Below are 18,622 nucleotides of genomic sequence, written 5' to 3' on the forward strand. Positions count from 1 at the left end.
TCATATTTAAATATAATATAAAATCTTAGTACACTCAATTTCTACGAAAGTCCTAGCATATCTTGATTTACTAGCAAACTCAATTTATATAACTTTTTAAAGAAAAGTAATAAAATTAGATTATTAAATCATAGAATTATAAAAAAAATCAATTTAATTGACATTACAAAAGTTTTACGTAAATAAAGAATGCCCTTGCCAATGTCATAATGTTTGATATCAAAATATGATTTTTTTGATTTTTAGTATATACTTTAGAGACAAACACTATAAAGATAATTCGAACTTAAAGAAGTTATATTATATATAAGTTTACATTAAATAATATTAATTTAATTGTAAATAGGTGTATAAAAAAGAAATAATCTTATTTTACAAAAACATTAATTTAAATTATCAGATGCATGATAACGTGTCAATTCAAACTATATAAATAATGAATCAGAGTAAAGAATCTTCTTTGATGAAATTTATATACTATTTGCTGACATTTAATTCTACGAGTCTAAAATATATGAAATTTAAGAATTATGTTCGATGCACTCAAAAACATAATAAATTACTGCCTAAATTATTTTTATTAGGTAAATCTTGGTTCAGTTTGAAGAAACTCTGCATCATGCCCAGTTTTAAGTGGTTCCTTATTTTCTTTAGTTTGAATGCAAATTATTACCAAAGGTTCAGTTCCAGTATTCTTGTAGCATCGACTAGCTCCTGTACCAACACGGATAACAGATCCTTCTTCGATTGGGAAAACAGTGTTATCAACTTGATATTCTCCTTTGCCTTGAATAACAATATATACTTCTTCATTTTCTTTATGAGAATGGAAAAATGAAAGTTGAACACCTGCAGGAATGGATGTATATGAAATTTCAGATCCTGTTAAATGAAGAGCTTGTTGCAAGAAAACTTTTCCTGGAATTGGTTGACCAAAACCTGTGAAAACATATTGTTCAATTTTTGATGCTGGACCTACATTGACAGCAGTGTAATTACTTCCTTCAGAAATTACTTGAAGAGACATGCTCAAAATGATATGAAACTTCAAATCTTCACCATCAACCAAAAAACAATCAATTTTTTCAAATGTTTACGATTGGTCGGATAATCGTTTTGAATTAAATTTTCACCACTTTACTTTTTCAAAATAGAATTGGGGAACCGTTTTATTTGAGCGTGAAGTGGAACACGACCATATATATATACTTTCAAAAACACAAACGTGCCCCTAAAATTTGATCAAATGCAGTTAATGACTTTTTTATAAGTTATCTGGTCGCTGCTCATTTTGGTTCTTCAGCTTTATTTGGACAAATTTATTCAGAGTTAAAATCCATAAAACAGTTCTTTACTCACACCTAAAACCATTTGACGCAAATCATTCAAATTCCCAATTCATGATTGCTCCAAAAGCCATTGCAATATTCGCCATATATAAACCTGTTTTTGAGTTAACCTGATTATGAGTACTATACTCATTAAAGAATTCTACAATTTCAGGCAAATTTGGAATATCAGCCAAGACCAAAACCAGAATCATTATAGGTAAAATATCTTCTTGTCCAACTTGTACAGTAGGTCTAAAATCAGCCAAAGAAGTTTTCACATGAGCTCTCACGTACATAATTCTAACCAATTCCTCAAACAAAAAATCGTGTATATTACATATTATCCTAAAAAGTTCATCTGGAATACATGCAAATGGTAACATGTTACATTCGGAAACAGAACGACGATATAATCCGGGGCATAACGTCACAGGTGTATTAAACGACCCTGGAGGCATGAATTTCTCTTTTGACCCAAATCCGGAGCCCGTTAACTTGCGTAATTTTGACACTTGTGTTAAAAATTGACTGTTAACCGTCGGCGTTGGGAATAATGGGTGAGTTAACATGTAGCGTTGGTATAATGCGCGAGAACAAAATGCTGATATTTGTGGAAGATCTTCAGGGATACTATATTTGTTTCGAAAATATTTGACACATTGATCAGTAAAGGCAACAAATTGAGCCCAGCGTTGACTGAGATCTATGGTCGAGTAGAATTGTTGTAAAAAGGTTTCAAGTTCAGGATCACAATTGAATATGGCTTCTTCAAATGCATATTGGAGACGCCATTGAAAATCCATGGTTTGAGAGTCACGATCATACGGTGTGGAAGCAATAAGCTCTTTGATCATATTACCTTTGTCAACATTACGTGGCATATCAAGAAGAATATCAGATATGTTAAGAAAGGTTCGTGAACAATATTTTTCAAACTTGGGTTCGTTGGGATGTTCAGTGAAAATAAAGAGGATTTTGCGTAGCTTTAATTGAAAATTATGAAAATAATAATAATGGTTCATGTGTTGAATAAGTTGTTTGAGACTAGTAGAAACTTGGTCTACAGAGGGGCGCTGGGCATTAGTAGGGGAAAAATATTCAATGATAGTTCTAGTACAATGCGTCATTGTGCCAGGAGTAGATAATTGTTGAGATGCTGAATCTTGTTGATTAGAGTCTGGTTTACGTTCTTGAACAGGCTCTGGTTCTGGAATTGGGATATTTGGAACTGAAGCTTCAGCAGAAGGGTCTGCTTGTTGAGGAGTTGGATCCATAAGGTTTGACATTAACGGTTAAACGTACAATTAACAGTTTTTATAGAAAAAGTTGTTTCTCATTGAGAAATTCTCAAGCTGTTTAAATCTTAGAATGAAATATATTCTATCTAATCATATTAATTTAGTTAACATCAAAATTAGATTTTGAAATCAATCAATTAACTCAATTTGATAATATTCTTAATACTTTCCAAATAGAAATATCTAATTCGAATAATATTTTATTTGCAAAAATATGTACAAACATACGAAAAGTGTTAGTTGGAATGTACATTGAATAATAAATTTTTATTGATTTGCCGTAATTTATCGAAATTTGAAAATTTTCATTCCGTTTTTTCATGTTTTTGATAGAATACCCATTCTATATTTATAAAGATGTTATTATGCGTTTTTAAAAAAATTATGAATATTTGCCTCAAAATTTCTTCCAACTGTAAAAGTGGTCAATTTTTCCAGGAGTAATTTATTCAATTTTCTGAAGTTTAATTTGAACTTTTGATAACTTTACATCATTCAAAATTACACCTTCAAATTACATCAGACAAAAGCCATGGAAAAACTCCAAGCAACAAACGGAAAAGTTTTGTTTGCTGTTGTGAAACAGGCATTACGTCTTTCCGGAATTGAGTACACAAAAGCTAATCCAAATGCAATGTTGGTTTGGACAGATACAATGAAGGTTGATTATTTTCAGCAAATGATGCCATGGCAAGTTATAAATAGAATCCCATGGGCTCGAACAATGTGTCGCAAGGCACCATATGTAAGACTTATCTGTAGGACAGCAAAATATTTTCCGAATTTATATGATTTTATCCCAAAATCATTTATTTTACCTCTAGAAAGAAATGAATTTCATAAGGCATACAAAGAATCACCAAAAAAATACATTTATAAACCAGATAAAGGTGCACTTGGTCATGGAATAAAGGTAATAAATTCCGAAAAGGAAACTCCAAAATCACGGCATTTAGCTGTAATTCAGGAGTACATAGATTCTTTTACAATTGATAACAAAAAGTTTGATCTTCGAATATATGTTCTTATTTTATCAGTTAAGCCACTTACAATCTACGTGTATCGTGGCGGTGTAGCACGCTTTTGTAGTGAAACTGTTGATACCAATTCTAAATTCTCTTTACTTACAAATACCGCAGTTAACATCAAAAACCCAGATGCCATTCCCGACAAAATGACCCAAATGTTGTCTGATGTTTTTGAAAAGCTTAAACAAATGGGTTATGACATTGATGCTCTTTGGGAAAGGATTGACAGGGCTATCGTTCTATCGGTCATATCGGCCTACGGTTTCCTGTCAAAATTCGAAGATGAAGAATGTCCTAATCTTGGGTATTCACGATGTTTCCAAATTGTTGGCTTTGATGTATTGCTTGACAAGCAACTTAAGCCATATGTTTTAGAGATTAATTTCCGACCATCGTTAAAATGTAATACTATGAATTCACATACATTAAAACAGAACATGTTAATGGATGCACTAAAGATCGCAGCGCCATTGATGCCATTGCAAAGGCTTAAGGAAACAACGGAATTTCCAACAGATGCAAAAGAATTCAAAAAATTCATGGAAAATCACAAGGATACAATACAACAAATAAATGAGCTTAGAGCTAAAAACGAAATCGGCAATGGTTTCAAGAAGGTGTTCCCTAATGATAATTTTCCAAATTATCAAACGGTTCTAAAATCAGTCATGAACATGCCAAACATTTCAACTTGTGATTACAACTTACCAATATCGTAATAATTTTTTGTTCGCTCTTTGTATTTTGACACGAATTATAATAAATGTTATATTATATCTATCGTTTTTAATTCAATGAATAATAATCGTTTTGACTGAAAAATATCTATCGTATTGTATAAGCTTCATCATGACACCGCCCCAAAAGCAAACGGTTTTCGATTATTGGCAAAAATGGTTTTTGTTCTTTCGGAATAATTTTCTTTATATAAATTGGTCAATTTTTTGAGGGTCAAATTTACCAACCCAAAATAGATAATGATCTAATTTAGTATAGAAATAATTTATATCCATACCATTCAATCGATCCAAAAGGGCTAATGATCTACGCAAGGTGTTTATGTTTTTTTTATGAGTTAAGAAAAGTGTCTATGAAGAGTGTCACTTTTGCGTCCATTTTCAACCTCCAATTCGAATTTAGCAATTATTTTTTTACTTGACTCTGTTGTAAAAAAAAATCACATCGCCATATATAAAAATTAATATATTATTTTATCTAAATCATATTTTTTTCATAAATTATATAAATAAATAATATTCCAGATCATAGATATAAATATATAAAAAACAATAGTATCACACTTTTTCATTTCAGACCTTAAGATTAAGGAATTTGTTGTTGGGGTTACGATGCAAAACCCAATAAAATATTTTAAATTATGATTAGTTTATCAAGAAATTTCACCAATTATTGGTGAAAGCATTTTTCAATGAATAACGATCGCAACCGGCCGTCAGGATGGTGGGTGGGGTGCCCTAGTGTGGCATTTCCTCTGTTTTTCCTCAAATTTACTATCGTTCAAAACCGCAAAACGCGCTCAGAGCCGATGTTGGTTATAAATTAATGTTTATCTCATTATAAATAGGATGTATCAAGATATGTTCAAATTAACTTTTTATCACATATATGTACTTTATAAAAATATTAATATTTTTATATAAACTCTTATTAGTCTGGAGATCATATATTGAAAAAGAAAACAAAGATAATAAAAAATGCCAAATTTAAAATTGTCAAATTTATTCTCAACCTGATGCTTTCTCAATACCAAAAAGAATTTGTATCATTTATTAAATGGCAAATCGAACAAAAAATATTTGATATTAATGGTAAATATGTTTCTCATGAAGATTGAATGTTTAATATTTATTTTTGGAATTCATCTAAAATTAATGAAACAGCACTTCATTGGGCAACACGCCAAGGTCATTCTGAAGTCACAAAAGTTCTTCTTGAACAAGAAGGAATTGATATTAATGCTAAAGATATTTATTTGTTTTATTTAAAATTTATTTGAATAATTTAGTGTTTCAAAATAATATTTCAAAATTATTTAAATTATTTTTTACATCACTTATATCTGCATCTAGAAATGGTCATACAGAAATTGTTAAATTACTTCTTGAACAAGAAGGAATTGATATTAATTCTAAAGATATTTATTTGTTTTATTTATTATTTATTTTAAATAATTATTATTTCAAAATAATTTTTGGAAATTATTTAAAATATTTAATACAGCTCTTATGGGAGCATCTTATAATAATCATACAGAAATTGTTAAATTACTTCTTGATCAAGAAGGAATTGATATTAATTCTAAAGATATTTATTTGTTTTGTTTGATATTTATTTTAATAATTTATTATTTCGATATAATATTTGGAAATTATTTAAATTATTTGCTACAGCACTTATGTATGCATCTAGAGATGGTTATACAGAAATAGTTAAATTACTTCTTGAACAAGAAGGAATTGATATTAACGCTAAAGATATTTATTTATTTTATTTAATATTTATTTTAATAATTTTATATTTCAAAATAATATTTGGAAATTATTTAAAATATTATGGACATCACTTATGTGGGCATCTAAAAAAGGTTATACAGAAATAGTTAAATTACTTCTTGAACAAGAAGGAATTGATATTAATGCTAAAGATATTTCTTTGTTTTATTTAATATTTATTTGAATAATTTAATATTTCAAAATAATATTTGGAAATTATTTAAAATATTTAAAACAGCACTTATTAGAGCATCTAAAAAAGGTTATACAGAAATAGTTAAATTACTTCTTGAAAAAGAAGGAATTGATATTAATGCTAAAGATATTTCTTTGTTTTGTTTGATATTTACTTGAATAATTTATTATTTCAATATAATATTTGGAAATTATTTAAATTATTTGAAACAGCACTTATTTTAGCATCAAAAAATAATGATATAGAAATAGTTGAATTACTTCTTGAACAAGATAATATTGATATGGATGCTAAAGATATTTCTTTGTTTTATATAAAGTATATTCAAAAAATATGATATTTCACATAAACATTTGGAATTACTTATAAATATATAAAACAGCGCTTATAATAGCATCCGAAAACAAAGATGCAGATATTATTCAGTTGTTTGTAAACAAAATTCGACAACAGAAATGTAACCACATAATAAAATTAAACGATTCTAAAGGATAAAAGAGGAAATATTTAATTATTGCAATAAACATTTTCTAAATTCACTTTGTTTTAATACATTATTATAGACTCATGTAATTTGATTGATATAATGTGAACCAAAACTTGATTCATTGAATATTTTTATCATACCCCTTTGCTCTCACAATTCACCTTTGTTCCATAGTTCTAATAATTTTCACAACAAATATTGTACATTTAGGGGAAAATTTTTTTTACATGATTTTTAAAAATCTAATATAAATAAAATGTAGTATAGTAGGTAAAAAACAAAGCACCAAAATTTCGAAAACCAATTTTGAAAAATTATTGACATTTGAGACTTTGAAATTTTGTACAATTATGATAATTTTAATTTTCCATGAAATTTTGTTTTTGGCTTGCTTAATTGATATAAAAAACTTTTTCTAAATATTGTTAATGAGTATTTTGATTCTATTATAGTGAAACTAAAAATCATTTAAAATTAAAAAAAAATATCATTCAAAACTAGGATGTATCAAAAATATAACTTCAAAATCATGAGTTTTATTATTACTATGATTGAATTGTATCAATACATTCATGGCATGGAGATAAAGAAGAAACAAATATCAAAAAAACACGTTATTTAGGCTTAACGTACAAAAAGGGTGAATTATTTCATTATATGATTTGCAAATAATTTTTGTAAAAAAATTATGAAAAATGCATTACAGAGTATTATTAATTTAATAGCAGCAAAAAAATTATTTACTATTCATAATATTTTTTAACTCTTAAAGTTGAATGAAGGTCTATTGAGTACACCTTATTATTTTCATTCCAAAAATACAAAATATTTGTTCTTGAGTCGAAGCACATCGTTGCTACTGTTTCCTGTAACTCGAAATCATGTAATGTTTGGACAAATTGTCATAAATGCAAATCATGGTAATACTAAATCATCACTTCAAGCAACTTAAATCTGTACAAAAAAAATTTTTTTAAATAGATTCACACTTGGTTATTTCCTTACATCAACTTTGATTCATATATTTATTTTCAATGCATATTTAACATATAATTCAATAAAAATGAAATTGAGAATGCACCAAAACAACAGGGAGCAGAAAATCAATTCCGATCTTAAAATCTTTCAAAGTCCTTATACAATTAATTTTTCTCAACATTTTAAACAGAAAACAAAATAAAAATACAAAATAAAATTATATTTTTATTTATTAAAGTTAAACATTCGAACAACATTATTAAATGGTTGGAATATATTGAAATTATGTTGTTTATCTTGAAATGGATAAATTTGGTTGTGAGAAAACCAACCAGCGTTCTTGAAATTTGCATTTTCTTTGTTTTCTTGAATATTTTTTTTTTCTTGTCTTTCCTTTTTCTTACCACTTGGAAATTCATTCTCATAAAATGCATGAACAAATTCAGGGCTTTTGCGTGATGAATGTGATTCATAATGTTTGAACGTTGGGTTCCTATAATCATTATATTCGTGATTACTTAGTTCTTCTTCACTTTCTATTTCAAATCTACATAAGTCATCAAGTGCTGTTCTAAGAAAGTGACCAAATAATCCATCTGTTATTTTAATTCTTTTATCTGTGAACGTAAAACCTTCGGCTAAATTGTTAGAATGATGACATATACATCCATCTAAAAGTGGTGATCATCTTTGATCTAATTTAGGTGTTACCCTTTTTTTCTGCAACCTATGAATAGAATTTATAAATCTTCTAATTTTCTTTTGCAATTTTTTGCTAAAAAATTGAATTCGAAATTCTATATTATATACAAATGACAAATGAACAAAACAGAATTTTTTCAATTAGAATTCAATCGCATCGATTCTACTTTTTGAATACAAAACCGTAATCACGGTTTTTAAGCAAAAATCTAAAATGGTGGAACTGGATGAACACATTCCTGAATATCGCATTAATATTAAACCATCAAATGTTTTAAATGAGGAAACACAGGAAATAATGGAAGGATATATAATAGAAGTATTGAAAATAATTGATATTTCTCAAGATGGACAACTTACTCACATGTATAAAACTGTATTTGAACAAGTTGTAACTCCATTTATTTATACTATTAGTGAACAAAAAGCAAATAATATTCATTTATATGAAATTTTGCAAAAAGTTCAAGCACAAATAGCATACCAATTAACCCAATTAAAAACTGATTCTAGTCAAACACCAGAAAGCAATGAAAATAAGAAATTAAGTGAACAAAATATTGAAACCGAATTATCAAGAGGATGGAGTTTATTTATTCCAGAATTTGGAGAATTGTTAATTTCACACGATGGAAATATTGTTTTGGACACGCAATTAAAAAAATCCATTCAAATTAATGCTCCAAAACAAGTAATTTTATATAATACAAATTTAACACATATTGAAATTGAAGCATCATCTGTACTTCTTATTGGAAAGACGAAGTCGACAATTAAATCATTAGTTTTTAAAGGAAATATAAAATCTCCAGAATTAATTAATACTTTATTTATTGAACAAGAAGCTGAACTAACAATCGAAAAAATAATGTTAGATAATGTGTTTTTGTTTAACTTTGGGAAACTTAATATTAATAATATTGATTTAAATAATGGATATTTATTTAATATTGGAACAATTAAAACTTCGGATAATACCATTTTTAAAGATATATTATACTTTTATAACAAAGGTATAATAGAAATCTCAAAAAAGTTAATCATAGGAACATCCACAATTTCTAACGAAGGTATTATCAAAGGATCAATTTTAAAATTAATAACATCAGAATTATTTAATAATCAAGGAACGTTAGAATTAGAAAATAATTTAGATATTGTTGGATATGATATAATAAATCATGGTAAAATAAATGGCAAAACTGGAGAAATAAATATAATTTCTGATGATTATGTACAAAATGAAGGTGAAATTATTGCTTCAAATGTCAAATTCCATTCTAAAGAAATTAATTTAATAAATGGAATCGTTGCAGGACAAGTGTTTTATGGTAAAGGTAATAAAATAACAAATAAAGCAAATATAAACTTTCAAAAAGGAATTATCAATGGAATATTTCTTAATATTTCTCAATTAACAACATTTGAACACGAATTAGAATTAATTGGGCCTCAAACAATGATACAAAATTCATCAAATGGTATAATTAAAACATCTGAAATTATAAGTAATGCAATTATAGGATGTATAGAAAACGGAACTTTTAATTCTAAAACAATTAATATTAAAAAACATTTACAAATCAATAGTAAATTACCACAATTAACAAAAATAAAAATATTTTCAGAAGCAAAATTATTAATAAATCAAACATCTGAAGTACCTGAATTAACACAAATAGAAAATGAAGGTATTACATGTATATTATCAAAGATTCCCAAATTATTTATAATTAAAAATAGTATAACAGGTCATTTACAAATTAAAACAAATTCCATTTTAACTAAAATTAATGATCTTTTTGGATTAAAAGGAAAAATTGATATTTCTGCTTCTTTACCTAATCTTACGAAATTAAATTTATATTCTGGTGCAATTTTTTCAGTATGTGCAAATGCAGATTTTTCGAATTTAAAAGAATTAAATGTTTATTATGGTGCAAAATTTTTAGCTGATGAAAATACAAAATTCAACGGACTTAAAATATTAAAAAATTCTGGAATAACAACTTTTAAAACGCCATTAATGAATTTAGAAGTTATTAATAATGAAATAAATGCTGACTTACATTTGTTAGATCGAGTTCATATAAGAACAGATTTGATAAATAATGGGAAAATTTTATTTAGACATAAAGATGATTATAAAAATTATAATGAACGTGATTTGTTTATAGGAAAACACTATATTGGAGGTGAGAAATCTATTTTGAAATTTGAAAACAAATGTAATATTTCATGTGATTTTATAAATAATGGAATTATATATTCTCTTCAAAAAATGGACTTCCTTTACATCCCACCAAAACTTGGAAAATTTGTTTGTGAAGAAATATCATTTGAAATATCTGAAACTTCATTAAATTTTGATAATTTTAAGCCAATACTTAGTGGAGGGAAGAATTTGGAAATTATTGCAAAAAATGGAGTTAAATTAATAAATTCAATCAATTGGAATGTTAATTTATATATTGAAGCGCCATCATTAGAAATAAATTCAGATTTAACAGTAATATCATTAACAATAAAAACCCAAAAATTCAATAATACAAAAACTATATCAGCAAAACATTTTATTAATATTGAAACAAATGAATTTACAAATACAAGTGGCCGCCTTCAAACATATGGAGATATTAATATAGAAGCAAAAGGAAGATTTATAAATACAGGTGGAGGAAGAATTGAACATAATAAACCAGAGATAATATATTATTCAACATGGACCAATTCGAGATTAAATAGACAATCTCAAACAATATATAGAGATGTATATTATCCAAATTTATCCTTAGCTGGAGTAATAACATGTGGTACTTTTATGAATATTATTTCAGGTTCATTTAATAATAGTTTTGGAATAATAAATTCTTCAGATGATTTAAATATTAAATCATCAGGAGAAGTACGGAATGAATGTGGCTTAATTTATAGTAGAGGATCAACAACAATAAATGGGACAATATTAAAAAATGGATATAGAAAAGGAAGGCAATTAATTAGTGGTGTTAATCCTAATGCCCCAATTGAACATATAACAACTGAGTCATTATCCATTTTAGGTTTAGTTAGATATAATAGAAAAGGTGTTTGTTTTGGAGATGTATGTTATAATGGAAGAAGAATGACTATCGATGATTTTATGAATAATTATCCAACAAAACTTCAAGAATTTATGGGACTTAGTCGTTCTGGACATAATCGAATATATGTTCCTTGTAGTAGAGCTAGCTTTTGTCCACCGGCAGGTATTTATAAAGCAGGTGAGGCCAAACATGGAGGTTTATATCTTGGTGGAGAACATAAAAAAACTTATAAAACTATCACTGGATATCAATCTCAAGTTCAATATTCTACAGAATCGAAATATCCTGGATATATATTTTCTTATGGTGATTTAAAAATATGTATGAAAAGTGATACATATTTAGGAACTATAGTTTCGAATGAAAATATTTATATTCAAGGAGTTTTACAAAAGTCAATTAATCATGCTGATCGAGGATTATTAATAGCTAAAGGAAATGTAAATATTGAATTACGGAAAGCTGCATTAGAACAATTAGCAATACAATCCGAAAATATATATATTAAATTAATCGAAGAAATGATAATTAAAGGAATTATTGAACCGGTTTTAATGCCAAGTGGTCAAGTAATACAACTTATTAATCTTCGAAAGTTAGGAAATCAAATTGGTTTTCTTATAGATGAAAAAACGTTTTCCGAACAAGGAATGAGATTTACTTCTCCAACTGGATTAGTACCAATTTCTTCAAAACAATATAATGAAGGATTTTCAATATATAAAACTTCTGAATCTGGTTTCATTAGTTATAAACCTGAAACAAAATATTTCATTCCAACTCTTCAATCAGGTATATTAAGTCATTTGACTACTTTAATATTAACACCTCTTGAAGGTAGAAATATATTATTAACAATTGATTTAACAGGAAAATTAAAAAAACAAGGATCGAAAATATCTAATTTATTTAGAGGTATGAAAAACATTGTATTACCTGATGGAAATCCAGCAATTTTGTTTGATAAAAGTTCAAATCCAGATGTCGAAATAGAAGCAGAAGGAGAGAAAATGTTAGTTCCATTATTTGATCCTTATTTAATATGTAACACTATTTCTAAGTTGAAAAATATTATTAAAGCTCAACAATTAATTTCTATTCATAATCTAGAAAATATACATTTAGCACCTGGAAAAATCAATTTAGAAAGTATAGATTTTACATTAGAATCAGAAAAAGAAATTCGAATTGCATCTGAATTCACATATTCTGATTCTCATTATAAAACAGGAGTTGATCCTGTCGATATTGAAGTTCCTGGTACTTTTATTGCATCAGGTAAAAAAGGAGTAACACTTGAAGGTGCAAATATTAAAGCTAAAAATATACAAATAACAAGTTCTAATGGTAATATTATTGATTTAGAAATGGAGTTAGATCCAACTCTTACTTTTGGTAAACAAAATTGGGTTAGAGAACAAAAAACAATAACATCATCTCTAAAAGCAAAAGATAATATACAATTAAATGCACCTAAAGGAATTATAGATCAACATGGTACTAATTTAGAAGCTGGAAATGGAGGAATAACTTTTGAAGCACAAAAACATATTATTAATCCTGCATATGAAAAAAGTGAAATTGCACATTGGGCTAAAAGGACATTTACTTGCATGAACTTTAACACACCTAAAGGAGCTAATATTAAAACATCAGGAACAATTATATTTAAATCAGCTGATACTTCTTTAGTTGGTGCTGAAATAATTGCAAATACTATTAGTAACCCAAATGATGGCGATTTTTCAATCATTCCTGCATATGGTTCACAAAATAACTTCAGTATGACATATAAAAATGGTGGACTATTTGGTCTTGGAAAATCTTCTAGAAACATTTATGAAACTCGAGATTTGATTGAAAGGGCACAAATAATTACTGATCATTTTGAATCTATAGGTAAAGGGACATGTGTTTTTGAAGGCACAATTATTAAAGCTCTTGATATGTCTATTACGAAAAATTTGATTGAAAAAGCAGCATATTTACATAGTAAGAGTAATATTGTTCAACATTCTTCAGGATTTTTTGCACCTAAAATTAAAGGTGATCCATTTATTGAAGCATTAAAAGGTGTTGAAAACATTATAAGTTTTGGAGATGCAATTCCAACAGCTATGAACATTATTGGTACTGGAGCACAAACATTAACACATGCTTTAACATTAGCAAACATTGCGAAAAATCCAAATCCGATAATAGCAATATCACAAATCTTTTTAAATAGATTTGTTACTGGTTTTGTATATAATAATTCTACGACAACTATTCAACGAAAAGAAAGTCAACCAATACAAAGTCAAGTCGAAGTTGGAATTCTAAAAATTAACAATGATCGTACACATCTTGAAGGAATATGGAAAGTAAATAAGGCAAGTATTGAAACAGGAAAAATAACTTCAGATTCTCCAAAACATACTATTGAACAAAGTTCTAAAACAAAAGGATTTAATATAAGTTTATCACCAATAGCTTTTATAGAAGCTTGTATCTCTCCGACTATTGGAACATTACCAAATATATCAGTATTTGAATCAGAAGTTAGTTTTGATCAAACTAATCATTCTAATATGATTATTGAAGCAGGAGATTTATTTATTCGATGTAATGATGCCATATTTAGAGGGTCAACAATACGTGCTAATGTAATTGAAATGTTAGTTTCAGGAAATTTGACTATTGAAACTATTAAAGATTTGTTCAAAAGCGAAAGTAATAATACACAAATTTCAAGTAGTTTATCATCTATAAATAGTTTAATTCAAGGAGTTAAAGTAGATAATTCTATATTAAATCCAAAGTTAGGAGTTGTCCCAACAATTCGTATAGCTGATGAAGAATGTTTACAAGAAAGAATTAATAAAGTATCACAACTTATAGGAATCGAAAAATTCTATTTGAAAGTCGGTGAACTTCTATATAATAAAGGAGCAATTATTAGTGATGGTGTAATATCTGGAAAACGTATCGATGAAAAAGTTGATGAAAAAACTGAAAAACATCAAAAAGTTATTAATCCATGTATTGGTGAACTTGTAACAATGATTGGACAAGTTAATGAATTTAAAGAAGTTCAACAAAAATATATAACTCAAAGAGTATTAGAAGGTGTTAATAGTGAAAATGCTATTGAAGAAGCTAATGAAATCACCAAAGAAATTGTTGATAAAGTTTCGACTTTCATTAAACGCCTTCAAGAAACAGAGAAAAAAGTATCAAATGAAGTTAAAGAAATTGTTGAAAATACAAAAGAAGTAAAAGTTTCAGATAATATGAATGAAACACATATACAAACAGAAATCTTAAAATGTTGTCATATAAAAGAATTCGAACAAATGCTAAAAAATACACATTATGAACAAAATAAGGTAATTGAAGAATATAAAAAGTTCAGTCAAACATTAAAACCAAAATTAAAGAATTACTTCACTGAAATTATGAATACAATTGGAGATTTTTGTCATCATATTAATGACCATATACAAAAAGCATATGAAATTGGTTATCTTTATATGTATTTAGATGATCCATTAATTGATGAGTTTAATCGAAATGAAATCAAAGAATCAATAATTAATAGAGAAATATCAGATCGAAATAATAACTTAATCGAAAGTGCTGAAACATTATTATCTATAATTGAAATTATAGGAATTACTAAATGTAATTTTTTAAAGCCGACTATTAAAAATATGAAATTTACTCAAATAACTAAAAATGTAAAACCTGTTAATAATACATTACTAAAAGGTGAAGGAAAATTTGATACTTACGCAAAGTTAAAAAAATGGAACAAAGAAAATGGAATTGTTGGAATGGAAGCACATCATATGACATCTAAAAAACATATGCAAAAATTAGGAATAAATCCAAACGATGCTTATGCTATAAATGTACCAAAAGAATTACATAGAAAAACTAGAACTTTTGGAGGAAGAAATAAAATAGCTTCGAATTTACCAAATAGGTCTGAATTAGCTGCTGATGTATTCGACTTGAGGAAAATATTAATAAATGAGGGTAAGTATAATCAGCAATGGAAGGAAATACTAATTAATTACACAAGAAAACAAAAGGAATTATTCCCTCAGATTTTTACGAAGATAGGAAAATAAAGTTGGAAAAAGTTTTGTAATTTGTATGAAAATGATATCATTTTCATGTAATAAATCTTTAGCTGTAATAATTGTTTTTTCAAAATCTTTATTGAAATTGAATTTCCAAATTTTAACTTTTATTGAAATGTTTTTTCAAAATTTTTTTAATTTAGATATTCTAATTGATATGAGCGGACACTAAATATACATTACTAATTAAGAAATATGTTTAAATATTTTTTAAAATGAAAAAAATTTGCTGTCGTTTGCCTGAATAAGTCACTTTTCTATCGGAATTATAAAAATGAATAGACTCGAAACTCTTCGAATGTTGGAGCAAATTGTTTTTAAATTAAATTATGATAATATTAAATTATCAATTCAATCGACCTTAAACATACTTAAAGAAAACAATTTTTTAAATACATTTAATCTAATTATTTCTCGATTAGTTTATTCTTCGTTTATTTCTCATATAAACATTGATTCATATTTGTGTTAAATATTTATACAATTTGCAATTAAAGGAAGATGAAATTAAGAAGAATGTTCCCAATCTTATAAATACTTTTTCCAAATATTTACTAATGTTGCATCAACAAGAATCATACTACCTTCTTGAGAAGTTAGTAGTGGATTAATTGACGTAAGCTTTGTTGAAAATACAGGGACGTTTTATTTTGATCATCATTTCAAAATGAGAAATGGATTTGGTATTAAAGTCCCTTTTTATTCTGAATTTACTAGAAATATAAAAGAACTTTCAAAAAATGATTGAGCACTTCATTAGAAATTAATTAGAGAAGGACATAATCCAAATGAAATATCAAAAATAATTCGGAATGATGAAATAGAAAAACTTCAAGAAATATCATCACGAAATTATTTTGATTTTAATCAAATAATTGAACCATCACTTTATGAAAGATGTTCATTTATTAACAATTGGAAAGTTACATTAATTGATTATGCAGCATTTTTTTCAGCAGTTAAATGTTTTAAATATTTACTTCTGAATGGTGCTAATGTAGAAGACACAGGTAAATATGCAATTGCAGGCGGAAATGAAGAAATCATTCATTTATGTGAACAAAATCATTCGTCATTTTCAAAAGCATATGAAACAGCAATTAAATTCCATCGAAATGAGATCTTTCATTATTTTTATGATAATAAAATCGGAAAATTTGAAGGAGTTAAAAAAATTCATTTATCCTCAAGTGGCTGTGGTCCAGATTATTCTTATCACCTTCAATCTTATGTTCCATATATTTCTAATTCTAGAAATACCAATGATTTTCATTTGCCTAACACATCTAATTCTAATGCATCTGGTTTTAATTTCTCTAACATATCTTCACTTCAATCAATTTTATATTACTCCTGATCTAAATAATTTTACTAGCAATTCAGTTGAGGATAGCATTTTTTTTCTTGGTAAAAAATGTATAAAACATAGCATTTTCGAAATTTTAGCCTTCTTAGAAAAGGAAGGGTTGAAAACGGATGTTCTTTTAAAAAAAATTGATTGACGTATTTAAGATTTAAAACTTTACTAAAAACATTTATAACTTTGCATACAAACTGTTTTAATTCACTTTTTTATTGGCTGATTATTTTGCCTTTTTAAGTGAACATGTTATTTTTTAACACTTCATAGATGAATTAAATGGAAATTCATCCAAGCATTACCAATAATTTTTTATTGGATAACTGTTGCTAAAATAGTTACAAATCAAAGGCAAAAAGTGCGACTTCAAGAAATTTCTTGAACAAATTTTATCATGTTCAAATAAAAAAATAAATTTAACATTGGAACAATTTTTAATTTCAAATATATTTTGATACATTAGAATATCTTAATTATTTATTGAGTTTTGTATTTCTTTCTAAAGACGAAGGGAAAGCATATATAAAATTGAGGCAAAATGATATTGTCTTTGGTCTAATTGTATGAAAAGGTGAAATTTTTCACAGTTTAATTGAAAACAGATTATCTTTCGTTTTGATATCAAAAAGTTGAAATTTACAACCAACAAGCCGCCTCATTTGAGCCCGCTTTTTGAATTAAATACAGCGATAGGAACCACTTTTATCTCAATTAAAATCTCCCATTCAAGAGCTCACCCAGATGGAAAACGGGAACATTGGCAATATGATATCTGTGATAATAAAACCGGACTCATCACAGAGCAAAATTGTTAACGTTAAAAATACGGATCCTATATCAACATTATCAAATTATTTAGATAACCCAGAAAAGAAGCATTTTTATCTTTACAATCAAAATCTTGTTTCGCCTGCTTTCTCGTTCGGGTACCATGGCATTAAGGATAATTCTGAAATTGAAGTTTTCACAATACCTGGTCCCAAAAAGAAAATTCCTGATAAGTACCAAATGAAAGTTGTCAACTACCCAACACTGAGTCAACTACGTGAGTGTAGCAAACAATCATTTCATCTCTTTGGTCAAAAGCCAGATTTTGAGTCTATCCAAAGAATCGTTGAAAATATGACAAACCCAGACTACATCAATGAAGCCGCCAAAATCCATGATCAACACTTTGACAAGATCGAAGGTAATGCTCCTTGTCATCGGAAATTAATCAACCGATTTCTGAATTACGATGATACAAACGAAACACAAACGCTTGGAATCAAAAGCAATTATACAGCAGACACACCTAGCGAACCCTCAAAAGATGCACTTCCATGTTTTTGGAAAGAAAGATGGAAAAAACTCGATCACTAGATACTAACAGATGATTGTGTGTTTGTAAAGAATTATTAAAATCTTTTTTATTTATTCGTCAAACCAATTTACTTTGATGAAAAATTAATTTTTTTTGTGTAAAAAAAATTGCACTTTTTTGTAAACCATGAACTGAATGCGACCGTTAATTATT

General features: G+C 27.1%; 4 protein-coding genes across 4 annotated transcripts; 2 read left to right on the forward strand and 2 right to left on the reverse strand.

The window, feature by feature from the left end:
* Positions 1 to 580: 580 nt before the first annotated feature.
* On the reverse strand, positions 581 to 1,027 carry GO595_008528 (cupin domain-containing protein; the record flags this gene model as incomplete). The annotated part of the gene is made up of 1 exon (XM_067922112.1): positions 581 to 1,027. One exon carries the CDS (start codon positions 1,025 to 1,027, stop codon positions 581 to 583), a length of 447 nt encoding a protein of 148 aa, XP_067771294.1.
* Positions 1,028 to 1,381: 354 nt separating this feature from the next.
* GO595_008529 (uncharacterized protein) lies at positions 1,382 to 2,605 on the reverse strand (the record flags this gene model as incomplete). Its single annotated transcript, XM_067922114.1, has 1 exon — positions 1,382 to 2,605. One exon carries the CDS (start codon positions 2,603 to 2,605, stop codon positions 1,382 to 1,384), a length of 1,224 nt encoding a protein of 407 aa, XP_067771295.1.
* Positions 2,606 to 3,161: 556 nt separating this feature from the next.
* GO595_008530 (Tubulin-tyrosine ligase family protein) lies at positions 3,162 to 5,238 on the forward strand (the record flags this gene model as incomplete). The annotated part of the gene is made up of 2 exons (XM_067922115.1): positions 3,162 to 4,274; positions 5,137 to 5,238. The coding sequence occupies 2 exons, from the start codon at positions 3,162 to 3,164 to the stop codon at positions 5,236 to 5,238; spliced, it is 1,215 nt and encodes a 404-aa protein (XP_067771296.1).
* A 6,470-nt stretch (positions 5,239 to 11,708) lies between these two features.
* Positions 11,709 to 18,468, forward strand: GO595_008531 (uncharacterized protein; the record flags this gene model as incomplete). Its single annotated transcript, XM_067922116.1, has 2 exons — positions 11,709 to 14,831; positions 17,800 to 18,468. The coding sequence occupies 2 exons, from the start codon at positions 11,709 to 11,711 to the stop codon at positions 18,466 to 18,468; spliced, it is 3,792 nt and encodes a 1,263-aa protein (XP_067771297.1).
* Between the last annotated feature and the right edge of the window lie 154 nt (positions 18,469 to 18,622).

Source organism: Histomonas meleagridis (assembly GCF_020186115.1).
Source record: "Histomonas meleagridis strain 2922-C6/04-10x chromosome Unknown contig_68, whole genome shotgun sequence".
NCBI lineage: Eukaryota > Parabasalia > Tritrichomonadida > Dientamoebidae > Histomonas > Histomonas meleagridis.